Raw genomic sequence first — 26,121 nt, 5'->3', positions numbered from 1 at the left:
CGTTTTTTCGTGATAGTGTAAAAAGTTTGTTTAAATACAAAGATTGTACTAATCAGTTTTTATCGCAATAATCATTAAAATAAACGAAGCATAGTCTATTGTAATATTATTGTTAAACGTCTTTATTCGTTATATAATGCAAATATAATTTATCAAAAGTAATTACTAGTAAAGCGGAATAATCTTTAACACTTGATTCTATCAACAAATATTCGAAAACTACTACGTCACAGAACAAATTTAATCAACTTTAATTCATGTTATAAATTTTACAATTCTAAATATTAAGATGATATTTGTTTTTGTTTGGGTTTTCGGTTAGAAAGTCATCTAAAAGATAATTAGCGTATTTTAACATTTTTATTAATGATCTATGATATTACATTAAATTATAAATTTTCCCAACAACTCGTTTGTTTTAGAAAAAAGCCTTTATTTTTCAAAAATATTTAGCTTAAGTTCAAATAATTTTAGTCATTATATAACAGCATATTATTTTGAAGAAATTGTATCTTGCGTTCTTTTAACGAATAATAATTTCAAATCATTAAAAAATTTAAACAAAAATATCCTATGCGTAAGTATTTGTCGAAAATGGACGCATTAATGAAAAAATAATGATATAAGTTAAATAAAAGGGTTACGTCATCCTTTGTATTAAATACTTCGAGGAAAACTGAAAAATTTTAAAACTAATTGTCTGATTAAGTGTTAAATGAGATTCTGGTGAACTTGATAACTCTATCAGAAACGTAACCACAAGAGGGAAAGACTTGAGTAAAAAACAAAATCAATGGTTGCAATTGATTGCACATTAAGAGATTACTTTAAAGTATAAAAATTAAATTGTAAAATAGTTCAAATATCATACGTCATTACTAGGAATAATTTATTACAATATTTATTATATATATATGTACAAAATATACGCTTAATAATTAAGTCATCAATGCCTAATAATGACTATCATTTAAAAAATTGCATTTATGAATATGATAATTAAAACATAGATAAATATAATAATTTATTAATTATATTGTAAACATTATATTCTAAAATACAATAACATATATTACATTTTTTTGACAATTCTCTAAATATTTCAACAAGGTACTTACAAATCATTTGTATTTATTCATAATAAATACTATACGTAATAATATTATATACATAAAATTTTGAACAAGTTATTCACATAGTTTGTTTAGAAAAAAATTGTGAGCTTCAATAACATAAAATAAATATTCTTTTTTTTTATTAGTAACGTTATCAAATAAATTCCATCATTATTAAATTACCATCACTACAATCACGATTGTTTGGTAAGTATAGACATTTTATAATTAACATTTCGTAGATTTTACATTATGGTAACTGACATAAAATATATAATATCGGTCGAGCATAAGTAATAAAACAACATGTACGCAAATGTAAAATAATTAACGTACAAATCATTATCATACTTATTTTATAATATTAAATTCGTCGTTTTTAACACCACAATTCAATAAATGTTAGGACCAATTTGCGATGTACTCCACTGGGAATACTTTCTTCAAAAAAAGGGGAAAATAAATTATTTGACAATATTTTAACAAAAAAAAAATTAAGTTCTAGAAGAAATAAATAATTTGACAAATTATCGTCAAACTTATTAAAATATACGTATATAACACAGTACAATGAATGTTACAATGTTTACTGTAATAATACTATGTATGACTAAAAATTAGTATTTTCAAGAGGAACTCTATGCAAAAACAAAACATCGCGCCTTGTTTGGAAAAAATTAATTTAGTGGCACTACTGTATTAGACAATATGCGTATAAATATTATAAATTACATTACGTTACAATTAAATGGAATAAAATATTTTATGAGGACTAACAATGAATACCGTACAATATTCGTAGAGGTTCTTTTTTTTCAAAATAATTTGTTCGAATTCAAACCGTTGCGCAGTAATAAAAATGTTTATTATTATGGTGAATTACACATGATAAAAAATATACACGTCGTTCTTTTTTTTTGTGTTATCTGACAAGTCTAAATAAATAAAAATCAGTCCATTCGCGTTGCAGGTGTAATTGATCATAACTGAAAGTCGACTATCCTCCATTAGATTTTCCGATTGTTTTGCCCCCTGTTTTTCAAAATAATATTCACAGCTAAAGTTTTTCGACGTTCTTCCTGAACACAGGTACCAACCCCCACACGGATGCACCGAATAACAGTATGATGCCCATGCCGTGAAAAACGGGTCCGTACGAGCCGATGGTTTCGTATATGCATCCAGCCACAGGAGGACCGATCAGCTGCATGATGCCGTTGCACAACAGCGATATGCCGTACGAAGAGGACAGCCGCTCTTCGCCGAGCATGTCCACCATGATGACGGCCGTAATGCCGACAACAACGCCGGCACCGAGACCAAAAGCTGCACACGCCCAACACAATGCGGCGTAACTGTTCGCGAACGGTAACACGAACAACGACACGCCGGACAACACTAGGCCGCTAAGATAATAATACCGTTTGTCCAACCGTATCCAGTCGGACAGCGTGGAGCCACCAATGCGTCCAACCAGGTCGAGTACGGCCACTACTGATAGTAGATATTGCGAACTTGTCTTGTCGTGCCCGATACCGATAGCGTACGACGGTAACAGAATAGCAGTATTGGTGTATCCGATGGCTGTCGTTGCGTTAGACACTAATATGATTATGAACACGGGATCGGACAACAATTCTAAAGGTCCGGACGACGTACGTCGTTTTTTCCACGATGACATTATTTTGGCCATAGGACCAGAGCAACCGTCTTCGGCTTTTTTCGGTTGCGACTCTTCATAGAGACCCACCAAAGTACTCCCGTGAAAAGGTGTACTAACGTATCGCAGTGACGACAGCGATGCATTTACTCTACTCCGGTCATGCATGGAATGTTCGGTGCGCACCAAGTTGCAACTACTGAACGGCATTTTCTTATCAACGGTAGTTGACAAAAACCTGTCGTCCAGAGGTATTTTCACACTAGATGCGTTCAACTCGTTAACGATTACACAACTGTTGAGATTCTGGGCCAACAACGACACCGTTTCTTGGGCTACCATTGGCGGTTCTGATTTTCCCCGTCTACCGGCACATCCGTCTGCCGACATCACTTCTATCGCCGAGGAATTGTCTTCAGCCGAAAATACTGACACTTTTTCTACTTCTATCGTAGCTGCTGTATTGTCATCTTCTATGTATTGTTTTACCATGTGCTGCTCCACGGGATGATAAAAAATGGCTCCCACCCAAACGTTAAGAGTGAGCATCCCGAGTATTAAAACAGCTTCTCTGTAAAAACAATGAATAGAAATATATAAGTTCAGAAGACTAATGAAAAATAATATTCACTCTCGTATAAAATGTACTATTTTGACCATCAATAGTTCACAAACTTATGTTTGTTACGCGAGCATTTAGATAAGTGGTTGCCGTACCTGTAGCCAAAATGTTCAATCAAATATCCCAAGAAAGGTGGCAAAAACATTGAGCCCAAACAGCTGCCTGATATCGCAACACCATTTGCAAATCCTCTGTATTTGACGAAATAGGAAGTTACAATAAATATTCCGGGAGGGAATGCTAATCCGGCACCAGAACCAAATAACACGCCATAACTAAAACGAAATATTATAACTTACTTAGGTATTCAGATATTGGATTTAAAAAAATTCGACCCTATGAGATTTATTATTATTTCAGGTTAAAAGTACTAAACTTTTGTACATCAGATGTTAAATATTATTTTCGTTGGAAAATAATACTACTGTTAAAGGTATTATATCAATAAATTAAACAATTTATTGACGACGAGAAATCTATTTTTCATTAGTGTGTACTTGCCTGAAATAAAGATATTCGATGGAGTTAGCGAAGCAGCAGAGCATCAGGCCCAAAGAAGCTAATGTTCCTCCGATAAGTGTAACGGTGCGGTAAGAGTATATTGATGACAGATAGCTCGATAAAGGACCTATGCATTAAATATAAGTAATATAATACTAGATATTATTAAAAAATGTTATTTCTATAGAACAATCCACGAATTAATGATTTTTAATTAAAAAATTATATTGAAGAATTGTCTGTACTAATATAAAATCCACTAAAGGAAACGTGAAACAAAGAAAATAGAATTGTTATTAATGTGGCCTCATTTAAATAATCTAAAATTTATCATGAATTTATAAACTTAGAAAACTGATAATGTACATAAAACCACAACGCAGAGAAATTTTTTAAAAGGACTAACTATAAAATTGGTCGAGCTTTATGACGAATTGATAAAATTAAATGAAAATTAGTGAGCTAATGACTAATTTTCTGATTGTAAAAAATTAAATAATGGGCAGTTTTATATTTATTAAATCACATCGTATGTACGAAAAACTCTTTTATGGCGTTGATTGTGATTCTTCTTTGAACAGTAACTAGCTCAGGCATAACTGTGTTCTCGGTATTTGATAAATTTGAATTAATTTGAATAAATTTGAACTCGATAATAATTTATAACAGTTATTATGTAGGTATTAGAAATGTAACCAAGATAAACTGAGTGATAAGTCATATGATTTTATTATGTAGTCTGAAATTAAACGCATAAACATTCTAGTGCAATCTGCACTTCGTACATACAAAAATATGCATCACCTATATTCACTCAACTTATTTAAGTAAAATATTATTTTGCACATCATAAAACATATTAAAATTAAAATAATATTGAAAAAATATTTAATAAATCTAAGATGAAAAAAAAAAAAAAAGAATGACAAAATCATTATAAAACGATTTAGTTTCAATAAATATCTGAAAAGATGTTATTTTACTATAGTGTATTAATTTTTTTATTTTTTTGTGTCTGTCACTATTTTTTCTCAAGTTTCACTGAACCGATTTTATTCAACGATACATTAATAGATCAAAAATTATATCTTGTTAGAGACGTTAACCCTTGAAAATTAAAAAAGTTTTTCTCGCTTCACGTAATTCCCAAAGATTCCCATTTTTAAAATTGGTATATTTCGAAATTTTTTATACTTTTTTTTTTACTTATAACTGTCATAATTTTTTTGAAAATGGGTAAATCATAAAAATTTTATTTTTTAAATATTTTAGGTATTTCCCTTTCATTTTTGAAAATATAACCCATCCACAGAACGGTTCAAAATAGCAAATTTTGCATGAAAAGTCAATCTTTTCAACTTAACTTTTGAAAATATTCTAGAAACATTTGGAGGTTTAAAAATTTGTTAAATTGAAACTTCACTAGAAGTGAATGTTGTTTTCAAAATAAAATTGCTTAAGAATACACTTTATTGAAAGTAATAAAATCCATACAAGTAATGATTAAAAAAGATAAATTATTTTAACATTTTTTTGCACAAAAATTGGCTGTAGTTACAAAGTTTTAGGAAATAAAAATAACGACTTACACAACGTTTTCTAAAAATATTACACACGAATGACTGAATCGCTACCTGCTCGTTTTTCAACTAATGTATAAGTAATTGCAAAAAAAATAATTTATTGTTTTGATGACATAAATAGAGCATATTAAAATTTGTACTTTAAGATAATTTATTTTAAGTCCTTTTAGTGTAAAACTCTATAAGTGAGTCGCCAAATAAAAAGAAATTTTTTTTTTAAAGTTCTATTTAATCCGTCACCTTAGAGTAGTCACCCTAAGTTTCGTTTTCAGTTAATTATTATCACAAATCATAACTGTGGACACAGAAATTAACTGTACCAAACAATAGCTACTCAACCATAAAATTTATACTAATATCACCCTAAAAAAATTTTTAAAATGTAGAAGTAAATATAAATAGTCCATTAAAAATTTTACCAGAATATTTTTACACTTCAAAATTTCAACATTGACAGTATTTTTTGGCAACAATATTAGAACACGAGACTTTTGGGATAGACAACTAAGTTTAACTTAACAAACTAAAAAATTAATTTACTATTTTACGGTTAAAGTACATATAAACGTAATGTCATGAGTTAATATGTAGCTGAAAATTAAGTCACTATTGAAAGTTGAATATTAGTTAAAATCAAAGTATATTGGGATTGAGCCTCCAAGAATTGCCTACGTTATAAATTAAAAAGTCATTAAAAATTTATTTTGATATTACCTCTCTCTCTCCTATTAAAAATTCTACTAAAATTTTATTTCTTCCAATTTCAATTATTAGTTCATTAACAAATAAAAACGAAAAAATTGTGATAATACTTAAAAAATATTACTATTCGATGGCTCCATAGAGTGTTTACGAAAAAATAACATTAAATACGTTCACCAGAAGTGAAACAATACAGACATTTTCAATTTTAATTAAATTTTTTAAAACATAATTAAATTATCTAAATTTGAACCCATCATTAAAAAACATCCAAGGGGTTGGTTAATTGTGTTTATTTTTACGACGACTGATATTGAAATCAGAACAACGCCCATGTTATGGTTAGAAGTATCGCTGTTTATTACAAAAGCGATATTCAAAACAGAAAGTATTAAAAAGGTATCGTATAATCGATTGTCATTGAAATGGCAGCGTGTGTTTGCTATTAAGCGTCAAATCTATTTCAACAAACGGTAGCGTGTGTGATTAATGGTTCGGTTGGCCTTCTTCAAATACAGCCAGTATTTGAGGAAGGGATAGAAAAGTTTCAGCGAGTTGGATTGCAAATCGACAAAGCACTTTTTTGCAGAAACATAATATTGTTATTATTGATTTAGCAAACTCGACGATAATTACCCAAGAAACAGTAGAGAAAATAACAGATTGCAGGTATCCAAGAAGCAGCAGTTTCATGCGCTTTAAAAGCCTCAGTGAACTCTACGAACAGTACACCGAATGACTTAAGCGTACCCGGAATCAACATATTTACTAGTGTACTGCCCAGCAACACTAACCAGCCCCATCCACCATCCGGGGGCACAAGCACGTAATTCTGCCCATCTAAAAAAAAAAAAATTTTTATTAGTAAATAGTTATATGTGTTATTTCAACACCATCAGTAGGTTCCTGGCGCAGACCTAAAGAAGTGATGCGTCGGCTGCCTTCTATTCTATACACAGTATTTTTATGTAAATTTAATTGGATGTTGTAAAATATTACAATATCTTGTTTTATTACTTATGAACCACCTCTACTGTAAGAAAAATACACACTGGAATCGCGCCTGGTGGGTATATTATTTCTGTAATAATTCGTTAAGTATTATAATTCTCTTTTAACATAATACTTTGTGTCATGTTAACTCAATAAACTCAAACAATATTTTTACCTAAAACGTTAGCAAGTATTGTTTCTTTAAAGGAAATATTAACATAAACTAAGAGTCACCAAACTCTTTCTTTAAAATAAAATTGAAAATTCGTTAAGTTTTATGATTTTGAAAATAGATTTAGCTCTAAAACAGTTACCCCTCAAATTTCAAAAACAAAAATAAAAAATTTTAGGTGTTTCCTTTTATGCAGTAATAAAATAAAGCTTAAGTGGATTTGTTGACACATGTGTCAAATCCATTAAAATAACTTATTTTGTGAATTTTCTTTGGATGAATGAACATATATACATAACCTTCAAAAGGTTATGTATATTTCAACAAGTATTTCAGTATATTTAACGTAGCTACGTTGAGGTCAGTGGCAAACGGTGTGAGCACATTGGCATTGGCAATGGTTTGACCCTTCTACCACAGTCCCACCCGAAGAAAAACCAAACATAATATTTATTTATATAAACGCTTATAATATGTGAAAATGCACACACAAGCCAAATTAAAGTCTTGTGTTTGAAATTCATTATAATTATTATTATACCTAGGTTTGACTAAAACTTAGTTTCAATTCCTTTAAATTTGTAGAAAAGCCACAAAATTCCTATCCATTAACCCCTAGCCGTTTAAAATAATAAAAAAAGTCAAATTGTAAGGTAGGTCATGCTTATATCATTGAAAGTTAAAATAATTTTCGAAAATAAACACTTAAAATAAATTAGAATTTAAAATTTTTTTATCGATATTGAGATATAGTTATATTAATATCCAATAAGTTCTAAAAAAAATGAATAAACGTATAAAGTGTGATTATTATTATACATTTTTGCAATAATTAATTGAAAAAAATATGTACACCCAGAGAAAAACCTCGATCTATATAATAAATTCATTGTTTGATTTGATAAATATATCATTACTATTGAATCAATGATATATTTATCAATATGATATTTTTTTTTCTTGTCTTGAACAATAATTATTTATAAGAATAGTTATTTTGTTCGTATTAATAAAACATTATCATAAACCCTTGATAAAATTTCTCTTTCAATTTTGATTGAGGTTTTTCTTTGGGTGTAGTAAACTCTAGTAAAAGAATAAAAATTTATCTTAATACGGATTTACGTTTAAGGTTATCTATTCAACAACTCTTACAGAAATTATTATCAAAATCGTCTGAATCTTACAAACTAAATTTTACTTACGAGTAGAACTTAATAACATTTTTATCCTATAAGTTAATATGCGATTTAAGAACTTATGTCACAATAATTTTAGTTTAAAGTAGACTAGAAGTTATGTTAATTTGTCTACCCTTGCAAATCATATAATATGTCAGTCTTAACTTGTTAAATTATATTGATTTTTCTGCTGTTTTATTAAAACAAATGATACTTGTTCGTAGTAAAATCAATTAAATCAAACGATACAATCAGCTGTGTATCAAATGTGGTGTAACAGTAATTATTTCTGTAACAAAGAATGGCTATTATTTAATATATTCCTTGACTTAATCAATAATAAACAATGTTATTTTTATCGAGAATTAATCATGAATTTAATAAGAGCCATTTCTTTAATAGTACATTTAAAACATAAAATTTTAACTTTCTTATATGATAAATTAACCTTTTTGATGCATCTTAAACGTCTTATCACTGATATTTATTAGTATAGTTAATAATAAATCAAATTTTCATAAACTAAGCATAATTCAATATTAACTATGTACACACTTAAGTATTAAAAAGACCTTGAAAATGTCGAATGCTTTTTTTATACAATGCGAATATCTTAAGGATACAATGTGCAAAAATACAATAAATAATTAACAATATACTTTTGTTAAACATAAGAATACTAAATTCGATTTTCTTGTAAAAAGCCTAAATATAAAATAGCATTAAAGTTGTTTATCACTACTCACCAGTGGTAACTTCTTCTCCAGCCAACGCTTCGTGATCGTCTTCTTTGGGTTTTTTCTTGTGACTCATTTTGAGATGTTGATGTTGTGGCGATGCAGGAGTTCTGTAAAATAATACAAGCACACGTTAAGTAAAAATCTCTGTGGAAGTCGTACAACTAATGTAGAATTTTCTGCAAGGGGGTTATTTTATTCTGTTAGTGGCAATTGAGCACGTCTGTCACGAAGGCCGACGGTGAAATACCGTTGGATCATCTAGAAAGAACATTAATATACCCTTGTTCTCTCGCAATCTCTGTATAACTATTATTACATTACTCTAATTTCTGTGATGATTTGTTTAAGAATACAACATGTGCACGTGCTCACATTTTGAAATAATCTACAGTGGAAGTGGAGAATTAAGTCACATTTAACAAAACAAACAATCACTATTAATTACCATAGTTGTAGAACGATTCAAAAATGTCTTTTTAGATAATTTATTAAATCTACTGAACACCATAGCTATCGTTGTGCGAATTAAATTGATGAATGCGATTAAAGTATTGACCCATAAAATGTTTGAATACCATTTGGGTCAATAAGAGCCGGTTTTCGGCCTCTGGTGTATATTAAAACCGGCTGTGACACCGACTGCTTCTACGTGGCGAATAAATGCAAATTATAATTTGTAATGTGTTGGCGAAAACACGCAGTGATCGTCAGTGGTTTTTGCTGTGCAAAATATCGAAATAATGTGTATTTATCATATAATGAAACGAATAAAACAAGCAAATACTGATAAAATCAGAAGGATCTTATGTCCTGGCACAACATTATTTATGAATTTCGAATGAAAAGAAAAACAAATTATATAGAGACGTTGAATTATAAGAAACAACAAGTGGACAATATTTATGTACAAGAATTTCCGTCCAGAGGCATTTGAGAAATGGATAGTACAATTTATTGATATTACACTCGGAGAACGCCACTGACAGTAATACGCATGTAAACAATATATGAATGCTTGTCATTTAAAACAAAAAAAAAATGTCAACAATGCCATATCGTCTGTTTGACCATTTAATTACGTTTTTTTGCTTGATGATAGAAAACATTAGTATTGTGTTCAACACAAAAAATAGCAATTAATCCTTTAAGAAATTTTGTAATTATTAATTTTTAAAACAACGTTAAGCGCAAAAAAATCCTAATGAATATGAAACATACCAAATACACCGCGATCAAGTTCACAGGGATATTTGTACTTGACAAATCAATTTATTAAACTGCAGTTAGATTGATTCTTTGGTGTAGCTATTAAATAAAACTAAAATTATTTAAAATTTTTAAAAATAACAAACATAAAACCCAACAGTAGTGTACAATTTATTGATTGTTCGAGCAGCTCGTATTTAGCACAGTTCCATAGACAACTCGCAATCGATATAAACAGTGACGTTCCTCGCGGTTGGACAGTGTCATTTTTATCATTAAACACATACATACAATTAACATTATTGTGAAACACAAAATCGTTGAACAAATATTATTAAAAAATAAGATGTTACGTTAGGATGAAAATACGAGTGCAAATATTATCTAATTATATTGAACGAATTTTGTTCAATGGAAATTGATTGAGTAATTTTTTAAAGGTGTGTTAAAATATCAAACTTGTAACACCGCGCCAAAAAAAATTATACAACCGTATGATACTAAAAACAATAATTTATTATTGTATAAATTATTAATTATTAATAAATAATCATATTCGAATTCAGCAAACATTATTATTTTAAACCGCCTGAAAAACTAAATTGCAAAATATTGCGCGTGTGTAAACTAGAATTTCTTTGAGCTATTACTAAACTCGAGTTAAATTATGTTTGAAACCTAACAAAGTTTGGATTTTTCAAAAATCCACACAATATCTATAACTAAAACAAAGCCACATAATTACGGAATTGACTCATGTGATACCTTAGAAATCGTCCAGTTGGGAATAGTTAATAACTCTCCAATCTTATAGGCCAATCGGTTGACAAGAAATTGATTAAATGTACACGAGTTCGTACAAAAAATTACACATTGGCAAAAGTTCTCTGGGACAATTCATAACAAACGATATGCCTAAAGTTGTATTGAAATACACTAGGTAGGTACTCACAATAAATGACTCACGACCGTTTTGCTTTTGAAATGATCTACTCAACAGCGGGCCGTTGACATGCCGTCGCTGTAATTTTGGTCGTTGATCGTTAGCTGTAGTGCTACCGGTTTCCTGCGACCGGGATCGCATCGCACCTTCAGACAACCCGCGACCTGACTCACGACGTTCACTATAGACGTGGTCTCGGAACGTTGTGCGCGTTCGTATGCTGTGCGTCGAACGGGCATACAGCGTTTATACCGCGACTGTGCCTTAACCCCCACTACTGTCGCGACAGGATCGATATCGCCACGATAAGCGCAGAGCACCCCGAGTGTTAGGACAGTGCCATCCCCGTAATACCTACATTCAAATATACAATTAATGTTATTGTAAGAAGATATTGCTTACAAATTCTTAACATATCTATGAAATATTGTTGTACTTTGTATTACTAAATCAACTGTCGACTAATGGACAGCAGATTCTGGTCGCGAAATTATTTGGACACAATTATTTATTGAAAGTTATAACCATATAAATCATAATAGTTTAAAGGTAGTTGGTCGTTGAATCGATCTAGGAAGTTAATGATTTTAAATAATTAATATAGACTAAATTTAGGGACAATTGTGTGCTTTTTTTATTGTATAAAAAATGTAATACGTTACGGTTTTTAAGAGAAAATTGTGATAAAAATGCCCTTGCACTTTTTCTATGTACAGTATAACAGCTTATAAGTGATTCGTCGAGCAACTTAGGTTTTTTTTTAATAAGTCAAGTTATCGTAGAACACTTGTAGTTAAAAGACTATTTAATAGAATGACACTAAAATAAAATAATTTTTGCCGAATAAAAATATATGAATTATATCCGATGAAGGAATTGAGCTTAAAATAACTATCTATGTCTTGAACAGCAATAACAGAATCATGTGATATTTAAGTGTTGTTTAGTAGTAATAAATGAGTTATAGTCACCCTCCACTTTTTGTTTTATTATATTACAAATTGCAATGTTCATTGTGAAAAATCGTAGTCCAATCCATGCCTAAATTTTTTTTAAATATAGTAAAAATAATTATTATCTTTAAATTTTGTATGCAATTAAAAAATCAAAAGATTTTCACAATTTTATACAGGAGCGTACATATATATATAGGAGATGATAGCGACAAAGATTGATGATAAACTGTATGGCCAAAACTTAAATTATATTTTTTAGTATTTAAAATATAATAACTTTTTTTTTAATTTATCAAAATAGCTACAGATTTGTATAATATACATCATACGTAAATGTTAATAAATTTAAATAACATTGAACAATTTTCATAATAATATAAGAAACTTTATTTTAAAACTTAAGCTTATTACGGTAGAATTAATTTTTAAAGATTATTTGAAGTTCCTTTTGTAATTATATAGATTAAATGCTAATTTAAAACTATAATATAATATACAAATGCATACATTTGTTTATATTTACATTTTTAGAGTCAAAGTGAATATGTTAGTTCGCAAATTACTTTTTCTAATTAGCTAAGTGTTTGTTTACAACTAGTGGCCTTACTCTTCGTTTAATTATGTTATTTAATTTAACTAATTTATATGTATCAGATATAAAATATTTATTAAAAAATTACAGTTGACAAAAACGTTGTTGGAATTTTTTGTTCATTTTAAGCGTCATCATTCAATTCAACTATTTTGCTATCATTCAATAACATCTTTAATGTATTCTGAGAAAATTATTTAAGTAAAAATCACTTAACAATATGGACACTTTTGAAGAAAAAATAAAATTTTAAGTACTGCTAATCATTGAATACTCTTTATTGTTATCTTTTTATCGTTTTGCGCAAAGAGTTTATTTGTTAATGATATAATAAATAGTCATACATTGTTTTTTTAAATCTTTTCGTAATAATCTCGACAAAATTGTAAATTAACATTGTTTTTCCATATTAAAGTAAAGAATAAATATTCAAACTTTTCATTTCACAAAAAAGTTTTATCACAATTGTATCACGTGACAGAGATAAATATTAAGTACAACTTATAATTTGACTATCTAAGAATTGATAAATAATATACGGTAGAATACAATATTTTTTGGTATCTCAGTTTAAATAATTGTATCTTTCGAATAATATTTCAATTCAATTGAAACATAGGACTTAAAATATATTCAATTCCAACAACACCTAGTAACTTTCATAATTCAAATTTGAATTCATAATATAATATGTTCATTTAAACAGTCTGTGTTCTTTTAATAGAATATTTATAATTATAAAATATAATAATAATTTAATATTATATATGAGGTTTTAATTTTCATTCAGTAATCAAGTTTTTGAAAAATTCTACTTTCATGCAATTATTTTTGAACGATGTCCTGCGATTTCTATGGCCAAAAACTTTGGTTATAACAATAACATCATTTAGTTAACTTTTAAATTTTTAATATAACCATGAAACACGAACTAAAAAAAAAAATTGCATTGTATTTAGTAAAATTTAATAGCATTCAATATTCTAAGAGCTTTTCGCAGTTGATCGTAGACATGTTTTTAAAATATTGATCATTTGTGAATAATGTTTAAATTATTACTACACACTTAACTGTAAGTAGTAAAAATGTATTCATAAATGTGTTATAAATAAAAATGTTTGCATAAATTATAAGTTGTTAAACTTTGAACAATCAAACCATATGTTTTTCAAGGATTTCAAAACTCCATGAATACTATTTTAGTATGAATTTTATTCACTTAAAATACATTTTATGTTACCATAAATAAGTTAATTTGTTTACACAGTACATTTATGCATGCGCAACTGTAGAAGATTTGAGCAATAAAGATATGATGTTTCACATTGTTATTAAAAAAAAGCTTGTATATGATATAAAATGTAATTTATTCAATTATAAATACAACATTTTTTACATTGCAAATTACTTTAATCAAATTACCGAAAATAGTTTTCCATTATCATTTATTCGAATCGTAAAAAAATTATACGATTAAATTATCTCTTTTTAGTATAACACTGAAGTAAGTCCATAAATTAGATAATATGATATTTTTATGAAAATTTAGTTATTATAAAAATAAATACATCCAATGTTAAAATTGTGTCATGTATATTAATTAGTCGAAATGTATCAGAAGTTACTATATTAATGATATTCTATTATGCAAATTTTATCATTGTCAAACTAGTTAAATAATTGTTCTTATAATAATTGAACCGCACTACAAATTGTTCAGTCGTCTAATGGGTGTAAAATGTATATATACTTGCAAAAAAATTATGCAATACATTTAATACTTTCGTTAAACAATTTACATACGAACAATATAGGGACCTTTTTAAATTGGGGTTAAACGAAACGCGTTTTTAAATATTCTCATAAAACCGTTTCATAGAGTTAGAATGGTTACATCTTCGTTATAAAAAATTGTCCTGATGACGTCAATGTCATAAGATATAACAACATATCTTCCTAAAACTAAAATTATTACTATTATTTCCAACAAAACATTACAAACTGATTTCCATATAAAAATCGTAAAAGTTAAACGCAATGTTAAATAATATATTTTTTTATAAGATCAACATAAATTAAAGAAAATAAAACAAACTGATGTCAGACAATATAGTTTAGTCACGTCTTACTACATGCTTAATTAAATATTAATGATTTATTTAGTGTTAAATCTGAATGTTAACAATAAATAAATGCCTAATAATAAAAATGAATTTTTCATACAACGTAAAGAAATATTTTGAAAAAAAAATGTATTAGGATAATACGATACCTATAAATAAATAATACTTATAAACACTGTGTGCTTCAAATTTATTTATTCAATGTATTCCTTAAAAAAAAAATGTCCAATATTAACATACACCCCAAATTTTCCATTGAATTATCAAACCCTTTTTACGTAAGTTTCAAAATTAAAATTTTCCAATTAGTTAAAATTATGATGCAAATGCTATAATTCATAAGCGCACACAATCAAAATCTCAGGAGTGTTAAAATTATTGTTTGCTTACTAGGAGGTAAAAATATATTAATTATCTTTTATTTAGCTTGTCATCTCAGAATGTCAAATATTAAAATATAGAAGTTCTTGATAAAACGAAATAGTCAAATATTTCCAACTAATTCCACATTAGTCTGAAAAATTATGTGTCAAGAATAATCACATTTTTTTTTAATGGACCACACACACGAAAAATAAATATCTAATACATTATTTAAAAGTATGTATAGGGTGATGACTACACCAATGAATGAACAGTTATGAATTTTTCAATTTTTAAAGTACTTTTTAATTTATAATTTGATACTACAGTCATAAAGTTAATAAATATTTGTTATCTGGAAAATATTCCACAATAATAATGTAAAAAATATTTATAATTAACTAACATGAACATTTCAATTTATTATTTTTTGTCGAAAATTATATTTTTCCAGTGAATGAATAATTATTAATATTGTATCGAAAATTGTAATATTGAAGTAAGAGCCAATGCTAACAACAACTTGTTACAATAATATTAGACAAATTTTTAATTAAAAATTCAGGGGTGTTTGTTCACTAGAAGTGTTTCACTAATTTTCAAATTACTAAAAATAATTAAATGATTATATTTTGAGGAAAGAAGAGGTAGATGAAGACCAAAAAAGAGATGGAGGGATTTTACTGGATGTGATATGAGGACGGTTGATGTGTGCGTAGATGACGTGAGAGATCGTGTCAAGTGAAAGTTTAGAATAAAGGTGGCCGACCCCAAGTAGTTTAGATAAAGGCGAGAAAAAAATGAAGAAAAAGCATTAAATGATTAGATGTAAGTATTTAAATTTTCGTGATATTGAGTATGCTTAAAATATAAATAATTTATGTTAAATTAGACGTACAAAATATTTTAAAATTTAATACTAACAGTTCAATTGATACAGTTTTAACTATTAAATCAGAAAAGAATTTATTTTGGCTCATTAACCATTTTCATAGAATATATAAAAACTCATTTATATCATAATTTACTTAAAATTCAACTCCAGTTTATCTTAAATGCAATTTCTATTTAAAATATATGTTTTCCATCAAAATTGAAGTGACAACGACTACCTATTCAAATGCTAAAAATTATGTTTCTCCGTGCATGAAAAATGTATAACACTAGTTCTGTGTATTGTTATATTGTAATTTTTTGTTTCATTTTAAATTCATAAAATAATAATTGAATAAGATGTGAAGTTAATAAATTGTATGGTACACTTTAATTTGAACAGTTCAATGTAATGGACTCACGCTACATAGTATGATAATTTATTCCATTTTTTTGAACCATAAAATAATATTTTTAAAGTTTTAAATCGATATATTGATTTTAATACAGCATTTAAAAAAATTCTAATAAGATAGATTTTTGATAGATATGTCTATAATGTTTTATGTAATTTAAGAATTTATAAATTCTTAGATCAAATAAAAATGTACACATACAAGATTACTGTGAATTTCGAAAATAAACATTAGAAACTGATTATTTGCATGATATTTTAATTGCATCAAACGTGTTAGTGTTAAATATTGGAAATAAGTTTTCATATCATAAATTATCCAATTTTGTTATTCAGGGAATCAAAATTATAATACATTTCAATAGTGTTCATTTATCAATGGTTTTATTTTTTACTTGAATCAATCATCCTATGTATAATAATCATTATACAGTTCAGTATCATGCTTAGGTGTATTTAAGAATTTTCCGTTTAAGGTAAAGAAAAACGATCCCTTGAAATTTCTAAGTTCCTTATCACAAAATAGTTTAAAAAAATACTTACCTTGTCAGATTTTGTTTAATTAACATTTTACGACACTGACAATCAAACTTATTAAAATAAAAACATAAAAAATAATAATTTCATTTTAAAGTATATTTAAGAGTAATAACATCATAACAATAATTTATAGTTAACTAATGAGAACGAAGACACGAACTGAAGCAAAGTAATAGTAATATGTAGTATACATATTTATACGGTTTGGGAAATCAAACTAAATTTATAAAACTTGATATTATTATCTAACTGTCCGTGCTACTTACACCAATATAACGAATAATATTTTGTGCAATTATTTTATCAAGATGATTATCCGTTATCTTCTAGATCCATAATTTAACGACATTATTATCTTGTTATTTTATAAAATTAATTATATAGTATAGTTCCTATACAATATATGATATTTAATTACATCAATGATTTAAATCAAAATCAAGGTAGTCATTACTTTTAATTTAGTTACTAATAATAAAGTAAATATTTTTATGTTAGTAACATATTTTTCTGAATTTATCTATCATGAAGTATTTTTCATGTTCATCCCTTATGCATATAAAGGTGAACATTATTTTTTTTAATAATAAGGTACATATTTAACAAGCTTATTTATTAGATAACGATCTATAGATCGTGTTAAATTATCATGAGGCCAGCCATTTTCTTAATCTTAATTAATAAAGTGATTATTATAAGTAATAAAGGGAGATAAAGAGCAGGTTATGTTATCACAAGACATTTCTAAATCATACTCCTCTTTCTGTCTATATTTAAGTGTTAATTACTTTCGAAACATCGATCCAAAAATTGATATTTTCTTAATTAGATCATAATCTAAAAAAAATAAATTGACACCCTTGTAATACATAAGGAATTAACATGAAAATACTTCATGATTGATAAATTGAGAAAATATGCAACAAAATAGTTCGTTTAATTAAATGGTCAATGATGAAAAAATCACTATATATACGTAGGTAATATTTTTAAATGAAATCTGGTTGATAATACTGATAATAATATTTTAGTTTTTGATAAAATATATATTTTTTAATTTATCCAGTAAATATACTAACTAGAGAGATTTTTTTTATCATTTCATTATTTGCATAAACACCTTAAACGTTGTAAAAAATTACCATAAAAATTGGCCTGTATAAAAAGAATTTTAGCAATTTCTCATGGGTATGTCATACTTTCCTGTATTTTGGTAGGTATTATTTGGTATACAGCGTATACCCATTAACAATTTTTTAAATTAACATATACCCTAGAAAAATAATACTTATGTATTAATTATATTGGAGGTTATATATTCAAAAATTAGTGCCTATTCTAAACTAAAAAAAAATTTTTTTCGAAAATGCCACTATTTCTTGAAACACCAATATATATATATTAGGAAATATTATCCACCATGAAATTAATATGAAATTTGAATATTTTAGTCATGCTTGACTTTTTTTAGCTATTTTTCATTATTCATATTGAAAATATTTTTTTTAATCTTTAAATTTAGTAATTTATTGTTCCATTCCTTATACCCTTTAAGGATGTTAACTTTATTTTTTTAATAGCAACATACATATTTAACAAGCTTATAAAACAGAAAATGATCAAATTAAGAAAATACTTGATCCAACTTTTGAACAGTATTTTGGATGTTATTACCATTTTGAAATATTGAATGTTAATAAGTTCGGGTTGTGACTATTTTTAAGTAATTAATATTTTTATACCTAGGCAAAAAAGAGGAAAATTTGATACCCACTAAATTTTTAACTAAAAATTAGTTTTAGAAGGATTTTGACTGAAAAAAATTAAACAAAAATAATAATTATTATAAAATGATAAAACAATTTCTAATTATTCGCCAATGAAAATTTAATTTTTACCTATTCTCAAGTGAAAAAATTTAAATATTCTATAATCAACTTGCAGCCAAAAATAAAAGAGAACATTTTTAAAATATTTAAAAATATTAGATCTTATGCAGTTTTTTAGGAGAGGCGTGTAAAGGGTTCTCACGCCCCACATAGAATATTTTGTTATACCAATCGCTAATTAATTGTGAAATGTAAAAATGTATGAGGTTGCTAACAAAAAAATTAGATAACTTTGAAAAAGACTACATAATTTAGAAATTGTTCAGCCGGTACAAATAATTATTTCATTCCTTCGCCGATATAAATGTTTAGAAACGAGACAATAATGAATCAAGTGCATTAATATTATTAATAATAATTATTAACCAAAAATTAATTTGAGACACAATTTAGCCCTTATCATTTTAAAGGTATAAAAATGATAAAGGATGCCACTTGAAAACTGCTCAAAATTATTTATATATTTTAAATAATGATAAATTATTTTTTTACTATAAGGCAAATTACTTTGAACACAAGCGAGTCTAGAGGGTGATGGATGAGATTAATTCGATCCCCCATACATAATGAGAATTGTTGTCATTAAGTATACAATTAGGTGTAATGAAAAAATGTAATATGTAACCTCACCACAACAAACGTAATATTGGTACTGATAAGAACATGTAAAAAGAGCCGGTATAAATATTTGGTAAATGGAATAGCTATATGACAAACCATAAGCATAGATTAAATACACATAGATAGGCCACGGCATTCAGACAATTGGCAACCGATTTTTTGTTAATTTATAAACGTAAAGATAGCGCTATATATCCTCTCGGAAATATTAAATATTTAATAATAACTGTCCAGTTTGCTGATATTCAAGTAATAGTCACGATTATTGATGTACGGCTAACACCGTTAGCGCAAATTAAGATAAGAACCAGTTATTACTAAAGGCGATCGCTTATTTGATTTAAATGAAACTTTTCGTTTTAAATACAAATTCGATAAAACATGTGTTTTAGCTTCGATGCGAAGCGGAGAAGGTATTAATTTTACTATGATGTGTTTTTTTTTTTTTTATGTCTGTTGCCACTTTTTTTCAGCTCTCACTGGACCGATTTCTTTCAAAAATACGTCAAAAGATCACAAATCGTATCTAGTTGAAGACATTACCCTTAAAAATTGAAAAAAATACTCTCGTTCCCCGCAAATGGGGGAAATATCCAAAAAAATTACAAATTTAAAAATCGCTAATTTTCGAAATTTTTTCACTTTTTTTTCTTAAAACTTCTATAACTTTTTGAAAAATCAACAAATCAACATAATTTTTTTTTATACTAAAACCTTANTTGAAAAATCAACAAATCAACATAATTTTTTTTTATACTAAGACCTTAAATATCTACCTTTCATTTGATATAATTTTTTTGAAAATTTATCACTTAACCTGCTCATTGGGAGGGATTTAAAATAGCAACTTTTTTACAAAAATTAACTTTTTCAACTTAATTTTTGAAAATGTTCCGGAAATACTGCGTCCTTTAAACATATATAAAATTAAAGCTTATTTTATGTACTACAAAATGAAAAAAAAAAATTTGTCCCGACGATCTATCTTCTATACGCAAATGGCTACCATATTGAAAAATATACTATTTTTGTATGATAATTATGGGTTTTGTATTTTATTTTAATAGAAGTTGATGTTGCTTTTGCAATTATCCATCAATTTTTTAAAATTAAACACTATCTACAGATTTGCATCGAAGCGTTTCTTATGATAGTGATTTTAATCACTGTCAGATTAAATCTATACTGGACCCAACTATGCAATGTCTCCACTATGCCGCGACCCCACTGTGCTACCGTTTTTTATTTTATGAATATTGATTTAAATTTGACTATTATTTATTTTTTTTAATTTTCTCTTAGTGTTGAAAATCTTAACTTATTACATAACAATTTCTCGCTACCGATTTGTCCACTGTCAAGATTTTTATATTAGTTGGTGTTTAATTTCTTAACTTACCAGTAATCAAGTCTAAGTGAGATATTTATATAAGTGAGATAATTACACATTTTATAAGGTTTTCATGTATAAAATTAGTAATTTATTTTTTCAAATATACAATGAAATATTTAAAAAAAAAAACAAATTTTAAAAATATATAAATTAAAATATAAAATATAAATTTTAAAAACAAATATTTTAGAAAAAAATATTGAAAAAAATAAAGTAATTTTAACCGAAGTTCAGATCACTAAAAATGATAAAATAAGAAGTTAAGATATGTTCAACCTATAAAAATATTAATGTCCTCTTAGAATCTTTAATTTATCCGCGAAGTCCATCTTATGAAATTTTGACTTCAAGTTAAATATTCTAAAAAGTTTACTATGTATTAAAGTTTTAGTTAAATATTCTAAGTGTGGTAAGCACTCTTGTGAAATATTTACAATAGGATATAATTCATTTGTGATTATACTATTTAATTTAAAACTCAATTGGGTTGTATACGACTTTTCATTTAAAAAATTATGAATTATTTGTTGAGCATTAGTAACAAAATGTATTAAAATTTCTTTTGGTTTTTTTAACTTACCAGTAATTATTTGATTTTGTGTTTGAAATGTTTTATAAAAGATTAAAAATTCTTTGTCATTAAAAAGATCTGTGTCCTCTTTCAGAAATTTATTTTCACATGGTTTACATGGAAATTTATCTAATAATTTTTTACCGAGATACCCAGCAAAATATACATTTGAGCAGGTTTCTAAAGTTAATGTAGGAACAGTAGTCAGATGTTCTTGTATGGTAGGACAGGAATTAGAGAAGGAAGATATTTCAGATGTGTCTGAACTATAATCGGAATCGATAGGATTTTCAGTTGTAGTTTCGTCGTTAGTCTCGTCAGTGGAAGATAAAGGTAAATCTAAAATATTAGTTTCATCATCTAGCTCACAATTTGAGGTTTCAGATGATCTCATTAAATTGTGTTTAGCTTGAATTCTAAATGATGCCCTGAAAGTTCTAGCCGTAGGATTCTTATTAAAACCTCCCCTTTGACGATAAACTGAAAAAGTGTTTTCTAAAACATCCTGATTTAACCTACTAGTTATTAAATAATCGTATCCTAAATTTTGCTGTTGCTCAAATAACATTATAACAGCGTTGATACTCCATAGCAAACCATCAAAACATGGAGGTTTTACTCCATATCTTTTAATAGGTTGTGATAATCTAAGGTCACTAATAATAATGTTGGCTTGTTTTAGAAAATTTAATTGTTTGGGATTTTTACTGTATAAAGCGCAAGAAAAAGGATTTTTATCAAAAAGTTTTGTACTGTTAAGAACGTCAAATAAATCATTCATGTATTTAAGAAAGTCTGCAGAAGCAGCAGCTGTTGACGATTTAATTTGTCCGGTACTTACACATGTTTTTATCACTGCGGACATAGTATTGCTAAAAATTTGTAGCGCTAATTTACAACTCATTTTTTGGAAAGGGCCAGGTTGAATGTGACTATCATTAATTTTTAAAAGAGCTCTACTGGTTCCACTGTTTTTATCTATGTTATAGGCCTCTTTAATATCATTAAATGATACTTCATTACCTCTATAAATAAAATTGTATTTTAAAAAATTATTTCTTAAACTCTTAAACAAATGCGGTATATCATAAATTGAAAATATTTTATTTTTTTCCAATTCCAAAAATGGTTTTTTTACAAACATACCTAAGTTTTTTAACGAAGCCGTATTATTAGTACCTTGATCACAAACTATTGAAGTCACAAGTAAACCTATTTGTGACGCTTTTGAAATTACGTCTACAATTAAACTACTTAAATTTGTTTGATTCATAGAAGTACCAGATAAGAAATATGCCAAAGGTAATTTCCACCTGCCATATAAGCCTCTGGCAAGAAATACCATGGCTTGAGAAGCAAGATAATTAGAACGACCTTTATGTCCTAAATCTTCATAACCCTCAACACAATCTAAAAATTTAGAGTACTCAAGAAAAGTTTTGATTTTCATTTCATCAAATGAAATTACACAAAATTTATCTTGTTGGGACATAAGCCCAACTTTAATTTTTATGTGGTCAAGGTAAGCTGAATTAAAACCGGGTCGGAATTTAGAGTTACCAATCCATCTTTTTATAGATGTTACCCCAGGTAAAACTATACCTTGGCGGTCTCTTAAAAATTTATATGTTGTAGGAGATTTATAAAATAAATTTAAAGCAAAAGTTTTTTGAGCTCGCGAATAAATTTTTCTAGACTTATTATTACGAAACATTTGCATTTCAGCTAAAATTTTAGAATTCTTACTTGAATATTTAATTTTTTTTATGACTTGAACTTGGTTTCTTGAACACTTTAATTTGCTTCTTAATTTAGTCACAAGAGAATTTTTATTTTTCAATAATTTTTTATGTTTTTGAACAATACATTTAAATTTTTTAAAAGATGTACCTGGACTAGAAATATTTGGACATTTTTGTTCATAATTGTTCTGCGATACTTTGTGAGAAACAGGAGTGGATGGCATTTCAGTTAAATTGTTTATGAAATTTCTAGTAGCTGGTGACAAAGTAGAAGTTGAGGGTGAAAATAACTGTTGTGCACATAAAGAAACTTTTGGCGATTCTGTTGGTGTCTTTTCTTGTTTTTTTTTATAAGTCCTAACTGGAGTCAAAACTTTGATTACCTCATCATTTTTGTCATATTTTTGAGGTATAGCCGATTTAGACAAATAAATTTTTTTCTCACTAAGATAATCGGAGGCTTCAAAATGATCACAACAAACATACTTATTATACAATTCATCTACAGATAAATTTAATAAACTGGTGTTTCCTAAAAAATATTTATCCATAATTAATTTAATACCCTTCATTGAAAACTAAAAAAATGTTAAAAATAATAAATTGATCTATAGTCGTAACCAAATCGACTCATCTAGTGTTTTAACATTATACATTTTTTGATAAAAATCAGTCTTGTAAATTTAAGTAACTTAAATTATTCATTACTTTAATTTCGTTATTTTACTGTAACGAAATTACGAAATTTAATTATTTTTATTTCAAGTAATTAATAAGTAATTTAATAACATTTATGAAGTAATTTCAAGATAATAATGATACTTTTAAAAGAAAAACAAATGTTCATAAAATAAATAACAATTCACGTGTATAACACCCAATATAGTCCATAAATTGTTCTAATTCATCATTTTAATAATATTTGATATTTTTATACCTAAGCGAGAGGAAGAGTACGGCTAGAAAATGTCTAGTTATAAAAAAATAGCTCTACTCACTCTTTACCTTATAGAATTAGATATTCCATTTAAAATGTGGCTATGACAAATATTGAGAAATAGAACGGTTTATAAGTATTATTTTTAATGGTTTAGTATTTGGTTAAAAATATAAAAATACAATTTTTTAAAATTATTCTTCAGTGTACAAAAGTACTTTATACATACCAGAGTTTAATACCTATTGCATCGATCGATCATCCTTCAGGAAACGGTGGAATCTGAGATTAGGGTTTTCTCTTTTGTTTTTACCGCAATTAAAAAAAATACACTTATTTCCACGTTGTGTACTCATTGTTATAATTATAATTATACAGATAATAATACAAATAAATATATTAAATGATAAAACCACGCAAAAGGGACCTTAGTCTTCAGTACTCTAGTGAAAATATGAATAGTGATTATGAAATAGGAAAGATTTTTTATTTAGTTGGATATTTTTACATTGATAGGTTTTAAAAACAACACAAAAATACAAAATAGGCATGATAATTCGTGTTACAATAAGATGTAAACATCGCTAATACATCCTGTTTTTAATGCAATTCCAAATATAATCCTGGCGCCGAGATATCGTATTATTAAATCGTACTCTTTTACGTGGTCTATAGCAGAGGTTCTCAAAGTCAAATGAATCACGGACCCCCATCTAAAGACCTACAGTTTTAAAGACCTAACCCTGATATGTGCTCGCGGACCCCTGGGGGTCCGCGAACCACACTTTGAGAAACTCTGGTCTATAGTACAATTGTTTTACGATCTCTCATAAAGTGTTAAATTTTATTTTTAATCGTGTTAAGTTTGTAAGGTCACATGAATTCATGAAATTGGGCTTGTCAGAATCTATCATTAAAGTAAAAATGACCCATACTAATTATACAACTGGAATTATATCTCTAGCTATATATATGATCCTATAATAATTAAGAAAATGTTTTTATTGGAAGTTGTATAACATAAATCAAAGATAAATACGCAATCATACCGATTTTAAACACATCAGAAAAAGATATTTCGATTTCTATAAATAATATTAAATTTGATTTTTTAGCACAAGATTTCGTGCTCATAAATAATATGTAAATACTATCAATTGTAATAATGTTAATACTAATAATAATAATAGATTATCTCTTTTAAATCAAAACCTTAATTTAAATCATTTAAACAGTAAAGAAAAGTCGTCTATTAATAATTTATACAATCAATTTAATGATATATTAATTTTATCCGATGATAAATTATCTTATACTAATCAAATTGTACATAAAATAATTACTCCTAATGCTCATCCAATTAATATAAAACAATTGATACCCTATGTGTCATAACGAGGAAGTTGATAAACAATTAAAAAATCTTTTAAAGCAAGGTAGCATTGAAAAGACAAATAGTCCATGGAACTCGTCTAGAATTCTAAATTTTATAAAGGAATATATATATATTATGTTTTGTCTGTTAATAAATATTTTTTTGATTTGTTTTATACTCTTTTTTTGTTATTTTCATAAAAATTATAAATTAATTGTTCAAAAAAAGAGTTATATGAAAGATTAAATAATCTGAATTATTTTTACCATGTCAGAAATATTTATTAACGATATTTTTTAAAAAGGCACTAGTA

The 26,121-nt window shown here is 27.0% G+C and overlaps 2 protein-coding genes and 1 long non-coding RNA gene across 7 annotated transcripts in view; 1 reads left to right on the top strand and 2 right to left on the bottom strand.

Annotated features, from left to right (window-relative positions):
- LOC126900694 (uncharacterized) overlaps positions 1-26,121 on the bottom strand; it is a 60,777-nt gene that overhangs the window by 19,063 nt on the left and 15,593 nt on the right. The window contains exon 2 of the long non-coding RNA XR_007702899.1: positions 20,356-20,504. This is a non-coding gene — a long non-coding RNA (uncharacterized LOC126900694). The remainder of the gene's footprint in view (positions 1-20,355; positions 20,505-26,121) is intronic.
- LOC126900676 (monocarboxylate transporter 12-like) lies at positions 1,000-17,455 on the bottom strand. 2 transcript variants are annotated; one of them, XM_050676567.1, is made up of 6 exons: positions 17,284-17,455; positions 9,276-9,376; positions 6,820-7,023; positions 3,899-4,025; positions 3,493-3,672; positions 1,000-3,346 (listed from the first exon to the last, which is right to left on the bottom strand). In XM_050676567.1, the coding sequence occupies exons 1-6, from the start codon at positions 17,307-17,309 to the stop codon at positions 2,173-2,175; spliced, it is 1,812 nt and encodes a 603-aa protein (XP_050532524.1). In that variant the 5' UTR covers positions 17,310-17,455; the 3' UTR covers positions 1,000-2,172. The 2 variants fall into 2 exon arrangements, with proteins under 2 accessions (XP_050532524.1, XP_050532525.1); XM_050676568.1 differs by lacking the exon at positions 17,284-17,455 and adding an exon at positions 11,428-11,660.
- The window catches only part of LOC126900682 (RNA 3'-terminal phosphate cyclase), a 28,157-nt gene continuing 18,271 nt past the window's right edge, over positions 16,236-26,121 (top strand). Inside the window, exon 1 of one of the 4 annotated variants that reach the window (XM_050676586.1) lies at positions 16,236-16,280. Coding sequence is in view for 2 of the 4 variants with exons in the window: in XM_050676582.1 (XP_050532539.1) it covers positions 19,878-19,892 (15 nt within the window). In the remaining 2 variants the exon portion in view is untranslated. Of the gene's footprint in view, positions 16,281-19,745; positions 19,893-26,121 lie in introns of those variants that run through there. The other 3 variants (XM_050676587.1, XM_050676582.1, XM_050676584.1) reach the window with 3 other exon arrangements.

Source organism: Daktulosphaira vitifoliae, unplaced genomic scaffold (assembly GCF_025091365.1).
Source record: "Daktulosphaira vitifoliae isolate Bord-2020 unplaced genomic scaffold, ASM2509136v1 Scaffold_3, whole genome shotgun sequence".
In the NCBI taxonomy this organism is placed as follows: Eukaryota; Metazoa; Arthropoda; class Insecta; order Hemiptera; family Phylloxeridae; genus Daktulosphaira; species Daktulosphaira vitifoliae.
The sequence above is the reverse complement of the archived record's forward strand: the minus strand, read 5'-3'. Positions and strand labels throughout refer to the sequence as shown.

Excerpts from the sequence above, each read along its gene's own strand:
- LOC126900676 (XM_050676567.1), bottom strand. The coding sequence starts at position 17,309 with ATGTTAATTAAACAAAATCTGACAAG. Across the intron at positions 7,024-9,275 it reads TGGAGAAGAAGTTACCACTG|ATGGGCAGAATTACGTGCTT; the intron begins GTGAGTAGTGAT and ends TTTTTTTTTTAG. Across the intron at positions 3,673-3,898 it reads ATCGAATATCTTTATTTCAG|TTATGGCGTGTTATTTGGTT; the intron begins GCAAGTACACAC and ends ATTTCGTTTTAG.